This window comes from Leptodactylus fuscus, chromosome 3 (genome assembly GCF_031893055.1).
Source record: "Leptodactylus fuscus isolate aLepFus1 chromosome 3, aLepFus1.hap2, whole genome shotgun sequence".
NCBI lineage: Eukaryota > Metazoa > Chordata > Amphibia > Anura > Leptodactylidae > Leptodactylus > Leptodactylus fuscus.
In genome coordinates, this window is record NC_134267.1 from 164,456,691 (window position 1) to 164,475,961 (window position 19,271).

Here is a 19,271-nt window from a genome sequence, read left to right on the forward strand (position 1 = left end):
ACAAAAAGAGTAACACGGTAGCTCAGTGGTTAGCACTGCAGCCTTGCAGCGCTGGAGTCCTGGGTTCGAATCCCACCAGGAACAACATCTGCAAGGAGTTTGTATGTTCTCTCTGTGTTTGCGTGGGTTCCCTCCCATTCTACAAAGACATGCTGATAGGTGAAAACTGTACTTTGTAAGCTCTATCTGGGGCTCACAATCTACATTAAAAATATATAACAAAATACCAACAAAACAACCCAAAATGGAATGCAAGAAGGACAACTAATAAGTCTCATTTCTAATCAAGTGTGATAATACTGGCTATGGAACCTCATCTTGCAAGAGTCTATCCCCTACCTCTCATATACTATATTTTATGGCTAGCCCCTACCTCTCATATATTATATTTTATATTAATGGTTTCTTACATGGCATATGGGGGTCTCTGCTGACTGATACATGTGTAGCACATATACAGCTGCCAGCTATGCTGAAAATTGTAGTTCCCCATTAACACAAAGAATGGTGTCTAAACTGAAATTAACCCCTCCATCGCCATTCTACAGTCACTGTTAGACTACACCTCATGTAGCAGAACGAAACGTGTAAACTATTACATAACCACAGCAGGGGGGCGCAGGGAAGTGTGATTCCAGCATGGAAAGAGTTAGTGTGGGTCATTTTACTGCATGTGTTATTGGGTGTCGTGTGAGAGTTTACGAATATTTGCTATTAGTGCCAGTTACAGGGGAAGCTGCTTTATTTAGTCCGGGGAGCAGCGCCACCTGCTGGGCATCGGTGGAATGGAATGTAAGGTTCATTATGCTGCAGCTGTTATTCCAGCATCAATCAGAATCCTCCACCCTAAACAAAAAGTGAGAGAAGAAATCTCCATGCCCCTTTCATGAGATCCCAGCATATCCAGGGCCTTTTACTGATAGCCATAGCCAGCAACATTTCCTTCTTTTTAGAAATAGCCCTAAGAAAAGGAGGGGAGAGGGATACCCCTATCATAATCTAGGATCAGACCTATGGACTCGAGCAATCAGTTTCCCAGATTACTTGTATTTAATACACAATGCATCATAAAACAAATCCCTCATCCTGACAGGAAGAAAATAGCTCATAGCTAGAGCTGCTCCAATTTATGGCTAAATAAAAGAAAAAATAAGAAAGAAACTCTCCAACAATGGCTGAGATGAGGGAGGGCAGGAAACCAATGACCAGCAAACCGGGACCTCTTTAAGGTTCTCAAGCACCCAAGTCTATGGGAATCTCTGGCCAGTTAGAAGGTTATTTACAAAGGATTTTTCCTGTCTTACCTAGCATTGCTGTGTGATTTTACAGAAACAATGGCCATTATCTAAAGCAGCAGTTCAATGTCACAGATAACAGTCTGCTGAGACAAATTAATCATCATCTCTTGTCAAGAAAGCTGCCCCCTCCTCTTAAATAAATAGCACTTTATAACAGGGGCACATTTATAATATTCACAAATTCTTCATGTTACCTAGAAAGTGGGAGCCAAAGGAAACATGGTCGGCATCAAACACATTTTATTGTCTGATCTTAAGAGGGGTCTTGTGTGTTAATATAACAGGAAACTCAGAATATTTCTCGGTGATCCATAAAAATAAAAAAATATAAAATTATATCCTGTGAGGGGTGAGAATTTTTCTCAGTTTTTTTTTTTCCATTTAGAAATCAAACTTGATAGATCGTGATACAAATTTAGGGAGCTGCAAAATTGTTCCAAATTGTGTCAGAGTGGGTAAATATTTGTAACAATGTTGCAAGTTTAAAACAAACAGTAAACAAACACAAATAAACAGGTGATTCGGCTTTGTTTGTCTAGGGATAATTAACCAATTAATTAGATTATCTGGTTTAAATGACTACATTCTTTAAAAAAAAAAAAAAAAAAAACTTGGTTAACCCTTGAGTTTACAGTTTCTGCAGTTGTATCTCCATATATATATCTATAGATATATATATATTAGTGTTATTATAGTCTGAGGATATTAGAGATATCGCAGCCTCCTCAGGTTGCACTGACCACTTTATGGGCTATTAGTAATGATGGGACAAGGCTTGCAGACTGAACAGACTTCTTCAAAGGCTAAAGAGACGAGATTTCCCTGTAAGAATGAAATCCACCCACCCCAGATCTCCCCATTGGTCGCTCATTGCCTGGATGGAATGGACATGCTGAAGGGGATGGTGCATCTGTAATCACAGTGTCCTATAGGAGTCTTTAGCGACCTTTTAGTGACCTCTTCTTCTACAGGAGGTGCTGCTGTCACTTTAAAAATGTCCTGAGAGAGGAGCCAGTGTCTGTGCTGCAGATAGCTGAGGACCCCTCTCCTCCTCTTTCTGGATGGCCGCTCTCATCCTCTTTATAGAGACACTTCAGCAGTCACATAGAGAACGTCACAGAGCACATTGAAGACTTAGGAAGGGGATGGCTCCCGGGAGGATCTGACTGTGAGCACAGGCAACAAGAGGGATCTGCAGCCTGGTGGCTCCATCCTGGGACATATGTACAAGGAACCAACTACAGGAAGACGTCCAGGCTTATAGGAAAGAGAAGCTGTCACTTGGACAGTCGGGGATTGTGCAGCTGGACATGGCATTATAGAGGGAATCCCAGGACAGGATGAATCATTCTTACTCCAGGACAGGAGCACTGAAGCCCCTAACTCAATAAGAGGCATCCCCCTACTCCAGGAGCTTGCAGCAGACACTCAGTGGGGGTCCTGACTCCCCAGCAGGGACAGTGCTGACTGCTGCTGTCTGCCTGATAAGAGCAAAGAAAGTGAGAGAAAAGGGAGGTGTCCGGATTTGAGCTGACACTGCTGCAGGAATGGTGCTGCGGCTCTAGGCTGGGGTCTCCAGGAGCCAGGGGCTTCCTTCTCCTCCTCAGGTAAGTGAGGTCTGCTCTGGCACAGGCTGGGATGTGGAGGCTTAGCTCTTGGCTGGGCTCTGCACTTGTGGTTACACTTGGAGTTCCCTGTGAAGTTCCAGACGCTGTGTATTCACTCCCTCCGCTCACTGCTAGGTGTGCACTGCGCCTAATCCGCGACACATGCATTTTAGTAATTATCTCTATATTAAAGAACACAATGTTCACAGTGCCTTGTATGTGATGACACAAGCACTCGTCCTTCTACAAGTCCGGCCACTTTCTCAGCATGAGGCAATTCATCCAGGGTATTAGCAGTAAATCCTCCAGGTGATGTGATAGTCCCCGGGAGACACAAGGAATATCAGGTGCAGGCTGATAGGACACTGGTCACACAGCTATTCACTCAGGTAACGCTGCAACATATTGCACGATTCTTACAACACCCATCTTTCTGATCCCACTCCTCAACACATTCTCCGTAGACTACAAAGTCTCATGGAATACTTATATAGTATGGAGAAATATTGTCAGAAATCGCGCGATTCGATCATCCAACTACGTCGGGGTGAAGATGATGTTTCACAAAGTTAGTTTAGTTTATTACAACTTCGAGAGAACTTAGCAAATTGGTTTAACGTGTGTGAGTAATATATAGGTGTGTGTGTATGTATATTAGTGTGTGTTTAGGAATCTTTAGAATATTACACTGTATATTTAGATTTTAATGAAGTACAATTGATACAGATGTTTAGTTTTAAGCGTCAGAACTTGGTGTTTGGGGCCTACAAAGTATGTATGTGTGTGTGTGTGTATATATATATATATATATATATATATATATATATATATATATATATATATATATATGTGTCCCCTCTCCAGGCATGCGCTCCAGCACACAATGTTACTATTTCTGAAATATTATTAGGGTCCAGAGCTGAGACGACTCTGCAGCCCTTTTAACCCTATAATAGACTAAGACTAATAAGTAGCAGGCTTTGTGAGGCTGAAGAGGGCTGTATAGGGGAAGCCATTGTACCCTGGACATTAATTGCTTTAGCTGGAGAGGTTTATTCGCCCACTGCCCTCCATACAAGTCTTATTCAGCTCGTTATATAGTTAATGACCTACAACTGCTGCCGGGCCATACACAGCTATGACAGGGGAGAGGGCTACAGGGGTCTGACACTACAACCAAATCATCTGCAGTTAGAGCAGAGTTTAGTGAAAATAATAAAATTTGCCATGAAATACTAGAATCTAGAGCAGACTTTGAAAATAATAAATTGTATGAAGACCTGAAATGCTAGAATCTAGAGCAGACTGTAGGTGTACATATCATATGCTACAGAGATGGGAACCTATGATAAGTTCTTCTACAGTTGGAGAAGTCTTTAGTACCAACAGAATATGTAGAAGTAGATTGTTTATTGAGTTGCCTCCATGTTATTATTCCTAATTTCACTACTTAAAGCCTCACCACACTGACTATAGTCCCATCAAGTTGGGCTATAAATTCTAGTGATGAGAGAGTAAGTCCCTACAAGACAGGGGATAATAACACTGTCATTTGCAATGTGGATATTCAGGAGATTTTCTAAACCTCTAGGAGACATTTGGCTTATTGTTGACTGCAATAAAAACTACTTGGAGGAAATCTGGAGATCTAATGTGAATTCTTACAAATTAGGACTGGGATAATTACAATGCTTAACCTCTTCAGGACTGCAAATAGTGTCTTAGAAAAGTGAAAAGTAGATCTTTTTATTGTCAGGAGGAGTTTATAGAGTGAAGGTGATGTATGCTGGAGAAATACAGAGATTACTGGCAGCTATAATCTGTGTTTCTAGTCAAAGCAAAAGCTTCGCCTTGTTTGCAAATTCCTGAACACAATAAAACTTCCAGCAGCCATGGGATCTACATATAGATTTATGTGTGAGTCGCATGCAATGGTCCTTAAATATTCTGATACTTGCAAACAAGTCTCAATCAAATTCTGATGTTTACTAGGAGCTTTACACTAATCTATAGATGGGGAAAATAGCAATTTATTAAGGGCATCATGTAACCTGAATACCAATGTGTTTTCTCTTCAGATCTTGGATGAACATTGTAATGTGAAATTCTGCATCGACGCCAGTCAACCAGATGTAGGCAACTGGCTGAAATATATCAGATTTGCTGGATTTTACCATCAGCACAATTTGGTACCATATCAGCTAAATGACCAGGTATGTCCCATTATGTGTTTCTGATTTATACCAGCTGTTCGCTTATAGAAATGGCCTATACGTGATAGATTGGGGCTTCCTAGATGTTTTCAGTAGAGACATGATGCAAAATAAATTATTTACTTTTTACTCCAATACCAACAAAGGAAAATGAATACCTTTCAGTGTAAATTTTATTTTATTTAATTTGTTACTAAAAAAAACTAACATAAATATGGTTTGTTCCATATTTATCCTGATTATTTTTTATTTTGTAAAAATCCTATGGAAATATTATGATAAATTTAATAACTAGGATTTTTTTTTAACACTTTGCCTAGTACAATTATTTCTAATATTGCACTACCAAATGAGATAGTAAACTGTAAAAAAATAAAAATAAAAAAAAATATTCTTCTGATTTTCCTTTTATACATGGAAATTGTACATGTTCTAAGTTATTGCAATTTTTAGGCAAATAATCATATTATGTATACTTTCAAAGCATGACATAAGCGTATATATTTTTAAGGAGGAATGGTAAGCTCTTCTGTCTGGCAACTTGCTCTCTGTATATTAGGTATGATTTCCAGACAGTGTGACTTATTTATTGTTGAGGTGCCCTGCTGTTGTCTTCTCCAGGACCTGAGAGGTTAAGGCGGTCTGGCCTGGTCCTGTTCAAGTCTGAGAAAGCTGCTCTTAGGAGCAGGATGAAAGGGATTTCTTAAGAGGTTCTCCAGGACCTTTTATTCTTTTGCATGAAGACTAAGATCTGCCAACTGGTGAATAAGCAGTACTCATCACATAATGAACACCCTCATTGTGTAAGAGATTATTCAATATCACTGTATAGATGGGAGACACTTGATCAGCAGTAATTCTTAACCACTAATTACTTTAACTCACCTGTGAAACTCCCAAGCAAACATTACACTGCACCTGAAACAGAATAGGCATATTACACATCCCCACATTCTCAGGCTGGACCTACATTCATAACTACAGGGTTGACTGAAGGACAGGTTTGAGGATTTAGACAGCTGGAGGTATGAGATTAACATATACACACCCCAAAGTTTTTCTCCCAGCTAAGAATTCTGCAGAAACAAAAAGCTTTTACTTCCACCCACAATCACGTCCACAGCTCCGATTATTATTGATTAACCCTTTAAGTGCCGCTGTCCACTAGCATAGAAGGTGCAAAATGGAAACCTGAGCATGAATAGCTTGTTTTTGTTTGCGTATAACTTCACATTATCTTTGCAATTTAATTTGTTAAATAAATAAATATATATATATATATATATATATATATATATATATATATAGTCGTAGGTGATGCAACACTATTTAACTGGTTAAAATAAAAACCGAATATTACAAACAAATTGTCTATAATAAAACTGCCTGACATTCGTAGAATAAACAAATAATTAGGATCATTTTCCTGACACAGATTCTAAATGTTGGTGGAACGTTCCATCCTGGCATATACATGACTTAATATTCTGGCCCTCCTAATTGCATAGTGTCTGAAAGCTTAGCATTAACTGCAGTAATTTGTCTCCTAACAGGATTTCATGCCAAATGTGCTTGTAAAATTGTGGCCACAGGTTGTTATAACACCAGAGTGTAAAACTCATTGCTGTGTAGCCATGATAATTATTTTAGTTGGTCCCTTTTTTTTCCTTTGACTGCCACATATAATATAAAACCATACAGACAGATATTATATATATATATATATATATATATATATATATATATATATATATATAATTATTGTATATGCTCTCTAAATTGACGTCAGTGAGCACCATTCTTTCTAATTACTAAATATTACACATTGATGAGGATAATAGTAACCTATCGTAAAATATATATATATATATATATATATATATATATATATATATATATATATATATATAATTTTTGTTCACACAAGATTTTCATGTTATAACAGTTTGACAGTTAACATATCTAAATTTGTATTTTTTTTTTTCCCCAATACAAATGCTGATAAATATACTGCATCTGGGCATATGGAAACAATGGCCACAATCTAAGATAATTGATCTCTGATTTCATTCTAAAAAACACTGACATTGTATTATATTTGTAATCCTATATAGTGTCATGGTTATGTTGTATGATCTTAAACTTGAGCTATAGTACATGTAGGCTGCCCATAACCGCCTGCAATCTTATGGCTGCACAGAATTGTGGCATACCATTAGGTAACCTATAATTGGTTTACCATAAAAATGACATTGCCGAGAATTCCGATTCATCTGTCTGTTTGATATTTGACCTTAACCCCTTTCACGCCACTAGCTAGTCCTGCAGCAGTTATGACATAAAAGGGCCATGTAACTACTGTTCTGTCTGTATGTGTACATTCTGCTGTGTCATAAACCTCATTGTGTACATTTATTTTGGGCCTTGTTGCGTCTGAGAAATAAAAGTCAATAAGCATTAGCCTATCCTCTCTGAAGCAGCACATGCTTTTGGTCCCGTACAATAAAACTTTATATACAAAAGCACATGCCAACATCGCTATGCAAATTGTAGGCCTCTCTGGCTGGAAAGAAGTCTCCCTGCTAATTTCCATTTTAATTATTGGACTGGGAAAATATTTGAGTCTCTTGCAAACCACTCCTCTTATGCATCTTGTTAAGATTGTGGCCATAGAAAAACACCCCCTGCTTATGTTCACTTCGCTGCTCCTGACATCTTTATTTGTAAACTCAACCTGCCGCAAATTGCCTTCCATGTAGTAGCACCATATGTGTGTATGGTTGTCCCACTTCATCCCTCGCACAGAGCTGCTCTGCATTTATTGCAGGTCGCACGGTGCAGTTTTTCACAAGGCCCTGCATTAAATCTCGACTTCTCTCACCTTTCTGTTTCCCACTTTTAACAGTTCTGTTTCTGCGTTGTTAACACTACGATGACCTGGGTTCTGTTGTTTCACTTTTATATCAATGATCACTCTCTAAAACCCTAACAATTACCTGGAGAGCAATACACGTATAATAAATCGGGGTCCTAGTGCAGCAAAACCCCTCGTTCTGAATCTGTAAAACAATAAAGATGTTGTCTACAATCTCTTATGCTTGTGGGGGATTTTAATAGTGGATTCCTTACGATACAGAACAAGGTTTGTTTTGATGGATAAAACATCCTGAAACTTCCAAAAAAAAAAGTTTTACCCCAAGGCAAACAAATTAACTTCGCATACAGGAACTCTATTATTTGCACACAGGACTTAGCTACATGTTGCATATGGTCAGAGAAATTTGGTAGGACATATTCCTTCCTATACCTGTGGCTTTATTGGATGTGTATGTTATGTCTACAACCGCCCATTGATGTAGTCATTTTTTTTATATAATAATTTTATTGGATCTGCTGCAACTCCGTCATTTAATTACTGAAAATTGTTTTCAAAGTTGGCCATTTTTGGCTTTTGTAGAACTACTAGTTCCAGCACAGTTCGAATAACTTTCAAGAGAACCGTAACCGCTATTGTTACCAATTAACAGTGTTCAATCAGTCTTAATTTATTTTAAAAAATCAGTTTTTAAGATTTTTGCATAAGTTTTGCTCAAAATAATTTTCTGTAAATATTATCTTTTTTGTCTCCGTAAAGAGATACAATGAAATAAACTTAAAAAAAAAAAATCTTTTTAACAGTATTATCTGTAGACTGAAGAACGGACATGACTGTGCATGTTGATATATGGTATGACAGGCCATTTACCGTCCCTCTAATAATATATATTACTGTTCACCATGCTTGCACAAGTGCATGACCCTTTCACCAGTGGATACTGAATGTTTCACAGCGGCCAATTCTCTGCTGGAGGATGCAGCTATTTTTATATAGCGTATAGTTGCTGGAGCTTAATGGTCATCTGTTTCACAACAGGAATCTTGGATGTCGTAGCAGGGTAAAAAGGCAAACACTAGCGCATATTTCTATGTGTCTTGGGACAGATAAAATCCTGCTGTGATGCACTAGGATGTAGGTTTTGTTCCAGAGCCTGAGGTGTCCCATAGTGTGACATAGGTTGCATGCTCATTGCAGTTTGTTCTTTAAGTCTGCTTTACAATGCACTTCTACTCGGGCTTATTTTATGGTCCATAAATAATAGTGTATCGTACAAGGAGCATGCAATGCTTTTCACTGAAGCATGGAAAAAATCAACATTTTCCTTCAAAGACGACTTCCAGGAGCCGCCTGCTGCAACACAGAGAGGAAAATTTTCCTTTATTAGTTCAATTATTACAACTTCCTGCATAGGCCAAAGGTCATCCATAATTCACACTTCAGTCATTTTTAGAGATGGCAAATGGAGTCTATTAATCCTAAATGAAATGACCTGTATGTGGCCGACAGTGAAGATTTAACACTGAACATCAGGACCTGCATCACCTATTTCAAAGGGGAATCATTTTGGCCTTTCCAGTGTCCTTTTCTAAGTAATGATTTTTCTTTTCAGTCTAGGGTTGTACAAATGTGGGATTTAATCTGATAGGTGAGAGTTCACATTTCTAAGGCGGTAAATTTCTAGGTTGTATGTTTTGGAATGCAATCTGAATATTTATTTAAAGAAAAAAAAAACACGTGTAGTTGTCGCTTCCTAAAACACGTCGGTGACAGAAATGGCTGGAGAGGTTCCTATTGGCAGTCCAAAGGTTATTTTACCAGCATTGAATAATAAATAACATTATGTGTAATAGGGCAGCATAAAAATGTATTTATGTGAATATAATTTATGAAGCATGAAGTTCACCACTCGTGTACTGCTGCTTTTTAAACACTTTTGCTCTTATGTCGCTGGCCTTCTGGAGAACAGCACTTAATTTATGTCTTCGAGGAGAGCATTTCTTCCTTTCCCAAACAGCCAGGCGAATATGACACCCGACAAACATTACAGCAGCATGTAGAAATTAAAGTTTACTATACCGGACCCTCCCATTGCAGAGAGTTGGTTATGACATCACTGGGGTGCCAGCCGTTTAACATGTCAGCAAGTGCCGCCAAATGATTTTTACATTTGTTTAATTGCAAAGTGTAAATTAAGTTCGAGAGGCCGCTGTATCAAATGGCGCAGGATGTAGTGGTAGGCTGTAGAAAATTGTTACAATTTAGAAGTTTTTGTTATTGGAATGCGGACAATATTTAAGACAAATTTATTTAATTTTTTTGTTCGCATTGTATAGGCCGATCACAGTCCTAGAAGAATACATTCATATCGGAAGCAGTCTCCAGAGGGGTTCACAATCTATTATTCCTATCTCAAGTGCAGGCACATAATTCTAGAGCCAATTTCATAAGGAGCCAGATAACTAAATATCTGTAGTGAGATCTGTTTAAGCTATCTGCTTACAAGATCAAGGGTTATGCAATTCACTGGCACTGAGCTCTGCTTATGTGTTTCTGAAGATAACATCCTGATTATTTTAATGAATGTGCTAATTGTAGATTAATGGTAAAGAATAAGAAAACGGTGATGTTTGTAATGTTTGGTGTCAAAGTGACAGAGTTTATAAAGTGATCCCGAAGAGTAGGCTTTCAAGACAGTGCAGTTGTCTTAAGGTGTCGGAAGAAGAAACCTGAAATCGCTTTAAAACTACCATCCTAGAGACTTCTCTTCCAGAGCATGTTACATCTGTAACAAATATTATAAAGTGGATGTTGCTATACATAAAAATTTGTACAGTACTATCTGTACGTATTGTATCCCCTATATATAGCATTGTGTCGCTGAGTCAGTTATCTTTTTGAAATGTGAACATAGTCAAAATATACATGATTTTTTGTAAAATATGAGTTAATACATTTAAGTCATAGAGAGTGGGAAAGTTCATAAAAGTGTAACAAAAAGGAAATATATGGCGCAAGATGTCACTTGTCTTGTCCTTCATCTATAAACATGTCGCAGTTCCCCTGTAAACATAACTTCTGTAGTGGAATAAATTTTAATACACTAAAGTCAGTATACATGAGAATCTGGTACCTGGGCCCAAATTATATACAATAGGTATTAGAATCAATTCACATCAGATTGATTCAGTTTGGAGAGTCAATGGTGATGAAATTCTATCTTCAGTGATACTTCCTAATGTCAAGATGATATAAATTTACCTGCAGCTCTTTATACTAGGTTAAGTTGTGGCAAGCTATAAAAGCAGCACTGCTCCATGTCTATGAAGCATGTGTGTTACACTAGCCACCATGCAAGTATCACCAGGAGTCAAAGTTTTTCTTTAAAAGTGGTTTAGAAGTACTTGAGACGATCATGTTTACAATCGCAGGGAAAGGGAGTATTGCAAAACTTAACTGTCTTGGGGAGTATTGTCTTCTGAACCTGCCTGTTTCCGAGAAGCCAATGCAAAGTTCTAATATGTCACAATTCAAATGTCAACATGCTGCTGGAAAGGAAGCCAATAAGCTGAACCTGCGAGGGCTGCCAAGAGAGGTGATGCTAAGTGCTGAGAGAAGTTCATTGTTCCTAAAGGGAAGTACACTTCCAGTGTGAACCTTCTTCTTGGTGACATCCATTAGCATTTTCTTGGTTAAAATTAGAGCCCTTTTTCATTCAATCTAGACGTACATAACTATAGGATGTCCATGTAATAAGAATCCAAGCGTAAGGCATTATATCATGATACAAAGTGTAAGTTATTCACTTTGGTATAGTACTGAGGGTTATCTTAGAATTATACACTTTATACCACTTCCATTTTCTTTCTACAAGTAGTATAATATATAGATACTTATCTTTATAATATTGATATACTATGCATTAGTTTTTATTGTTTCTGCTGTATCAAGATTGACACCAGTCTCTGTCCCTAGTGCGGGCTCAAACTTGCTTCCCTATATGCATAAAAAGCTGAAATCTATTTTGGACAATTTTTTTTTTTTAAATAGCTGATGTAAAAGTAAATTAAAATGGTTTAGAAATCCACAAAAACTTGACATTGAGAGAAATGCGTTTATGTTCACCAACCTCTATGGTGGTGACAAAAGCGGGCTTCAATAATTTCAATAAAATGTTTGCTCTCCCTCTTTGGCTTTCTTTTAAATTGCAACTAGCCATATATTTAATATGGCGTGTGAATTTATGATGTATAAAGTTTTCTAAATGGTGGTGTAAACACAAAAGAGAACAAAAATTTTAGTTGTCACTACAAAAATCAAGCCATCTGTCTATCTTCCTGCTGCTAGAATAACTTTATCATGGATTATTCATGAATGGCCATGCACAGCTAGCTTTTAGAGCCATCTACTGGAGTTACACGCAAACTACACTTTTGCTGTTAAGACGGTATAGTAGTAACTTGTAGCTAGATGTTGAAAAGTATGTGTTTGGTTTCTCAAATACAGCTGAAGGAGATATCTTTGTCTATAATTCTGATCTCCTAGTTTATGTCTGTGGTAATAGCATGGTACTGGTAATCCCAGAGCCTCAAGCCTTATCCTTTAGGAAGGGGAAACTGTGGACCATCTTTTCATTTTCTAGTTTGTATGAAGGCAGTATAGTAGAGACTGTGGGCTCTGCCTCCGTATCACCAAAGCAGGAGATTCTATTGTCACATCCTGAGGGTAGTGGACTAGTAAAGGGTTAATAAGGTTTGCTGTCTCATTCTTGAGTCATCAGAAATGCAAGGGACACTGAGTCTTGTTGTCTTGCCCCTGTGACATCAGAAATGCAGAGGTGGCTCTGGACCTTGTTGTGTCAGCCCTATGATAGACAGTGGATCTTGATATCCCAACCCTATGGCCAATGATATGCAGGGGAGACACTGGGCCTTGCTGTCGCATTCCTAGGGTAACAAAAAACACCAGCTAGATCCTGGATTATGTTTATAATCAAGTTAAAATGGATGGATGTACTTACTAGACTCTGTATGGACTATGGACTAGTCATCTTGTTGTATATTTTCTATTGTTTCATACCTGTACTTGGAGATGTTGCCTAAAGTACATATGAAGGAGCTGTTTACTTATTTGTCTAAGCATATGTTCACACTTGCACTGTGGCTTCCATTTATAGCGGTAGCCGCAGTGCTCTGCCTTATGGCTAATACCCCTGTCTACCCCATTCATTTATAACCTGCTCTTTTGGGTTCTGTTTTTTTTTTTTTTTTTCTGTGAAGGAGATTCTGAATGATGATTCTGATGCAGATGTGAAAGAAGTCTACCCTGAATCCCACAAAAAGTCTGTAATTTTATTGCCTGGAGCGTTGCCTTTAAGTTTCCATAAATGACCCACAGTTGTCTATACATACCTGCACTGGTATTAGAACAGGCTTGGTGGAGAAGTTCTAGCTTGTCCCTGTGTTCATGACAGATATATCAAGGACTATAGCGCTGAGTGGAGTTCTGTGGTAGGTGCAGTGCCTGTAATGACCCAGGGTAACCTAAAATGTAAATCCTGCCCAGGCATTATCTGAAATGCAGAAACTCCTTTCTAGCTGGTTGGACAAGTCTTATTTTTTTCCCTTTCTTCTGGGCAGACAATCAGCTGTAATTTATTTCTCATGCTTTGGATTGTCTTGCCATGTTTTCTGTATTTAGGATGTGTAACCCAGCGGGGAGTGAGATTGGCTAATCACCTTTTACGGCATAGTATGGTTAGTTATGGTCCCATTTGTAAAGGTAAACATTTTCTTAGGCATTGAGCGCTCACATAATGACATGCGGTTTTTAGCACCAGCACTGATTATACAGTCTCTTTCTACAGATATTCTACAGAGTTGTAGCTGACATTGAGCCAGGCGAAGAGCTCTTATTGTTCATGAAGAGTGAAGATTATACTCATGTAACAATGGCTCCTGACATCCATGGTAAGCTCCATACTATTCCCCATTGTCTAATGCCCACATGGTGTGACCAAGAGGCTGAAAGCAGTTTTGTTAAGTCATAGAATACTTTCTTCAATGCAAGAGGCTCATTTTTTCTCTTCACCTTTTGGTCATTCTGCTTTATTTTATATAGTTGGATCTGCTGTTTTGTGTCCTTGGTATTATATGAGCTTGCAATATCTTCTTGCTTTATTAAACAGAGGAGTGTCAGTATCGCTGCGAGGAGTGTGATCAGCTGTTTGAATCCAATGTGGAACTGAAGGACCACCAGAAGTTTCCCTGTGGTACACCCCATTCAGCCTTTTCAATGGTGGAGAACAACTTTCAGCAGAATCTGGATGATGACAATGACCTCATTGAGATGCAACACTCTCATGAGTGTAAAGAATGTGATCAGGTGTTTCCAGACATACAAAGGTCAGCCATGTTGGTATTAGATTGTCTCTGACCTCTCCCTTTCACCTCTTCTGACATATCTGTCTGAGTAAATACCCGATTTGCTCTTCTATAACAATTCTGGAACATATTCTCTTATAGTTCTCAATTGTATCATTTTTCTGTAATGTATAAATAAAGATCTGGATGTTTCCTATAGGGTGTGTGTCCATGCAAACTCTGACATTGTCCGTTCATTGCTGAATGTGCATGGACACACCTTTGTGACAAGGAAAATGGTAACACCCAGTTGACAATAACCGTAGTAGTAGAAATGGCATAATGCAGAGACAGAAAGCTCTGGAATCCTTTATAAAAGATCTGGACAGACCCTAGACTCCGATTTGGCCAGACCACGTTCCTCTTTAGACCATATGCTATTACTGGTAAAACTATCAGCACAGATAATTGTTAACCAAGACTGATAATCTTCTGGTCAGCTAAATAGATGTTCCTTAGTCAAAACCAATGTATTTATTACATCATCATCAGAGTGGTCCAATGGCATGTTATGGCCATCTTTTCTAGCCGTTCCTCCCATAGTTGTGCACTCTCACTTTAGCCAAGTGCATTTGTGTTTTCAGTTGGGAGAAAGCCAGATCCTGGTGTTCGGTTTTTGCCCAGAAAGATCAGCTGTTGAAATTCAATATGGCTGATCCTTCCTTCCCCTAACATAATCTGTTGAGAGAAAGTCGAGAGGTTCCCGTTGTACATTAGATATGAAATAAACATTTAATTGGAAACCCAAGTGCTCAAAGTTGTTGCTGCAAAAAGAGAACAACCTGATTTGCACCTTTCAGATAAAATGTGTCCATATAGTAGGATGTTAGTCCCTTTGTGGTTTGTAAGGATCCTACTATATGGACTTGTCTTTTATTACTCTGTGTATAAGTTGTGTTTTACTTTCATAGCCAACTGATCATACTGAAATTGTTCAGTTTGATTCACTTTTCTGTAATGTGTGCAGAGGACTCTGGGTATGAATGCTGAGGTATGGAGGATACAATTTTTCTAGGTTTTGGAATCTAGCAGATGAATTGAACCAGATCCAGCAGCTGACTGGTGGTATAGAAGCCATGCATATCACTTTATACTCCTTATATAATCCTATATCATAGTATCAGTTTGGGGGATCATTTTGCTATGCCTGTGTGTAAGGCAGAATAATTCTGTAAGACTCGCACCTATAAAAACATTTGGCGTGCTTTCCTTATCTCATGTCCATGATGTAATGCTTTTACAACATGCTCAGAATGGGACCGGCTTTTATATTTATGCTGTATGTCTGCATTTCTTCTTCAGCCTGGACAAGCACTTACAGTCTCACACAGAGGAGAGAGAATATAAATGTGATCAGTGCCCTAAAGCCTTTAACTGGAAGTCCAACTTGATCCGCCATCAAATGTCACATGATACTGGAAAGCACTATGAGTGTGAGAACTGCTCCAAGGTAATGTGAATTCGTGTTTGGTCATTGCAAGTAACACTATAGTCTACTATAGGAACATGATGAGGGACATTTTATTTCTTGGCACATATGGTATTCAGATGAGTCTCATATTTATTTATATGGAGGGGTTTACTGTGGGGGTTGGACATGTGAATATGGAGGAAATTCTTAAGGAAATAGTTCCTTATACAGTCTCACAAGTAAGTAAGTTACAGCATAGATACATAGCTCATGTCATATTACCTTAGTGTCATCTGCTGGTTTTATGTTTGGTCATACCTATTTTGTAGCAATCTGACTCTTGTGTAAATGTTTAATTTTCTGTTGAAGAATCCATATATACTATATTGAGGCAGCCTCTGCTAGGCATGGCTTCACTCTCCTTCCTCATGGTAGGTAATGTATGTAGCTGAGTAGGGTTTCTGCAACATTAGAGAGTAAGGGATAGATCAGCGGACACTGAATTGGCACAGGGGTGTAATGTTTGCATTAATATGCACTTCTGGGGTTATTTTTTTGTTTCTGCTTTGGGGCCTCCTTTGTTCTCTGAAACCTCCTATATTGCTGCTGAGTATCCATATGCCACATTTGAGGTTTCTGTGTACAAGACATTATCAGAATGGACAGGCTATTCCTTAAGTTGCAGCTTTCAGGTACAGAAGAATTGGTTTACTTTAAAGTATGTTAGATGTAGTGCCAAGACATAGATGTGCACCCTGCTTTGATGTGATATTTGGTGAAACAGTCTGCAGACAGTCAGATGTTGGGGATGTTCTGGACAGCAGAAAGTACACATTGTTTTTAGACCATGACATGTCTACCTTTGTAACTGGGAACTTCTGCAGGTGACACAAGTCTTGAGACTTGGAGAATGATGTGACTTGGAGGCTAATATTGTACAAAATATAGTTTCCTTTTATGGATAATTTCCTTTTAGAACTTGTTCCTATTTATCTACCAACTCAATGAGATCATCATTATGTATTGAACTCGAATGCAAATGTCCATTTTTTGTTAATGTGTACATGTATCGACTAATGTGTTCTCATTTCCTAGCAGGTTTTCACGGATCCTAGCAACCTCCAAAGGCACATTCGCTCCCAGCATGTAGGAGCCCGAGCCCACGCTTGTTCCGAGTGTGGCAAAACATTTGCAACCTCATCAGGTCTTAAGCAACACAAGCACATTCACAGCAGTGTCAAGCCCTTTGTATGTGAGTAACATTTGTTTTATGTTTCTTTGTCTCTTCTAATGCTTTGTGTTTTTTCCATTTTAATTTTTTTTTAATAACTAAACATCAACAAATTAGACATGAATGATGTGAACGGTGAATAGAGCATCCTGTAGGAACTGCTTTTAAGTCTCACCAGAAGTCTAAGGAGTTATTGTCCTGGAGGTATTGTTACCCGCTCAATAGAACAGCCCATGCAATGCTGGGCTCCAAACTTACAGCCATTTATAATATGAAGTTCTCAATTGAGGCATGTTCACAAAGCACTTTTAGTGTGGAAAAACTCCTCCAATCTACCTCCATAGTTTTTAAAGGGAAGCAATGGCTGGCACTTGTTATTTCAACCTGCTGAAAAAAACAGGTATACTAGCCGTCTTGCCACAATTCCAGTGCCTGAAACTATGGCAGTGGCCACACATTTGTACCCATTGCCTGGGGCTAGTCAGTGTGCAGACCCATGGCGGTAACTGTGGCCAGATTTTTCTTTCTGTTGTGTGTTGTATAGTATGTGAACATATCCTTAAGGTAGAATTCTACCTACAAGCTGCATATATTTTATAACCTCTTTAAATGTAGAGATTATCCCTATTATTTCACTACTCCTAGATTTAAGTTGGGTACAAAAACTATTTGAATGTTAGATTAGTGTCAGACGTCTTTGCACCTTGTCAATATAAGCTAATATCTCATATCCTCAGTCAGTGATATCAGGTAGTCTCTGCTCATACACCCCATACAGTGGAAACTACTAAGTTCTAAAAACTGGACATATTCTTCAAAGAGGACCTGTTGCCTATCCTGACATGCCTGATATCGCATATAATGTATTCCGAAATTTATATAATGTATTCTGAAATTTCCCCAATGTGGGACTATTAAAGGATTATCTCTTTCCCTTTGAGTAACATTGCTGAGCATCTTTTCTTGGCACTTTATGTTCCTCTTTTATTACTATTACAGATTAATAACCTGACAATAGGATGTTCCCCTTTCTTTTGTCGGAGGATTGTGTCCCTACAGTCTGTGGGTCCTATTATACAGACCAACGGCACAGGCCAATGATTGGGAATAAACATTCTTAGTAATGCTGGTTACCAACTATTGTCCATTTATTCATTGTATTGACATACAGCGATCATTGCTTCTCTGTGGGGTTGGACAAATCCTTCATCCCAGCAGTTTGCACTTGTTTTCATTTGCCATTACAATGCCCTATGTACATGATGTGCCGCCAAAATAGTGAACATCTTTTATGTTGCATAAAAATATGATCAAATGAGAGTTTAGCATGTGTAATGTGACATTGGTGACACTAGCCAGACAGTGTGGATTTTGTATGGACGCGCTACCCACTAGAAACACCCACTTGTCAATATATTCATAAATTTCTAGTAGGAGGAACCGAGGAATGGTTCAGTGCTAAGAAAATATGCTCCAGGAAACATTGTCAAGGTAAACACGTCAATGAAGCTAATTAAATCTTGAATATCTGGTGAATAAATGGTGCATATGGTCCTATTTCATTATTAGACCTCAGAAAATCTGTTATGGATGTGTTTGTTGTCAAGATTGTTGGCTGTCTCCGGTATTGCCCAGCAGAACTCTGGTACTCTTCTGGTTTATAATATAGGGTGTACAAAGTTTCGCTGCTGATTACTGAACTGCTTATATAGGAAAATATATAAATGCACATACCATTTAGGTAAGTTGTTAGGGTGGAGGATGCAAGTTTGAGACCTGAGCAGTCTGCCTGTACACCGTCTATAACTTCTAGGAAGTTACTATATTACAGGATGAAACTAACAGGCACACAATTTTGTTCCCTAATCCTGTAATTACACAATTTGGAAATATCCTTGCACCAAAGTATTTTACATGTAAAATTGCTATCTGTGTCCAGATACAGGCCACACACAGTGTACAGCACACCAGTCTGTTTATGGCAACTGTCTCTTATTACACTATTCTACTCAAACTTGAGGGAAAGCTCACCAACACAAAGGTAATTACTCACTGCCGTCACAAACCGGTCAGGTCCTCCAAATAGAAACCACATGCTATAATTGGTCCGGCATATTCAGTACACTGCTTAATGTGTTTAATAAGCAGAAAATATGCAATTCTGACTGCTATCTTGTTCCAGTCTTCCCAGAAAATACAAATTGAGCACGCTAG

At 38.4% G+C, this 19,271-nt stretch overlaps 1 protein-coding gene across 7 annotated transcripts in view; it reads left to right on the forward strand.

Moving 5' to 3' along the window:
• Nucleotides 1–2,069: 2,069 nt before the first annotated feature.
• The window catches only part of MECOM (MDS1 and EVI1 complex locus), a 38,843-nt gene continuing 21,641 nt past the window's right edge, over nucleotides 2,070–19,271 (forward strand). For 3 of the 7 annotated variants that reach the window (XM_075268689.1, XM_075268692.1, XM_075268693.1), the window contains exons 1-6: nucleotides 2,070–2,905; nucleotides 4,984–5,118; nucleotides 13,860–13,962; nucleotides 14,181–14,397; nucleotides 15,718–15,865; nucleotides 16,922–17,078. In XM_075268689.1, the coding sequence (XP_075124790.1) occupies nucleotides 13,914–13,962; nucleotides 14,181–14,397; nucleotides 15,718–15,865; nucleotides 16,922–17,078 (571 nt within the window). In that variant the 5' untranslated portion in view covers nucleotides 2,070–2,905; nucleotides 4,984–5,118; nucleotides 13,860–13,913. Of the gene's footprint in view, nucleotides 2,906–4,981; nucleotides 5,119–13,859; nucleotides 13,963–14,180; nucleotides 14,398–15,717; nucleotides 15,866–16,921; nucleotides 17,079–19,271 lie in introns of those variants that run through there. The other 4 variants (XM_075268691.1, XM_075268694.1, XM_075268695.1 and 1 more) reach the window with 2 other exon arrangements.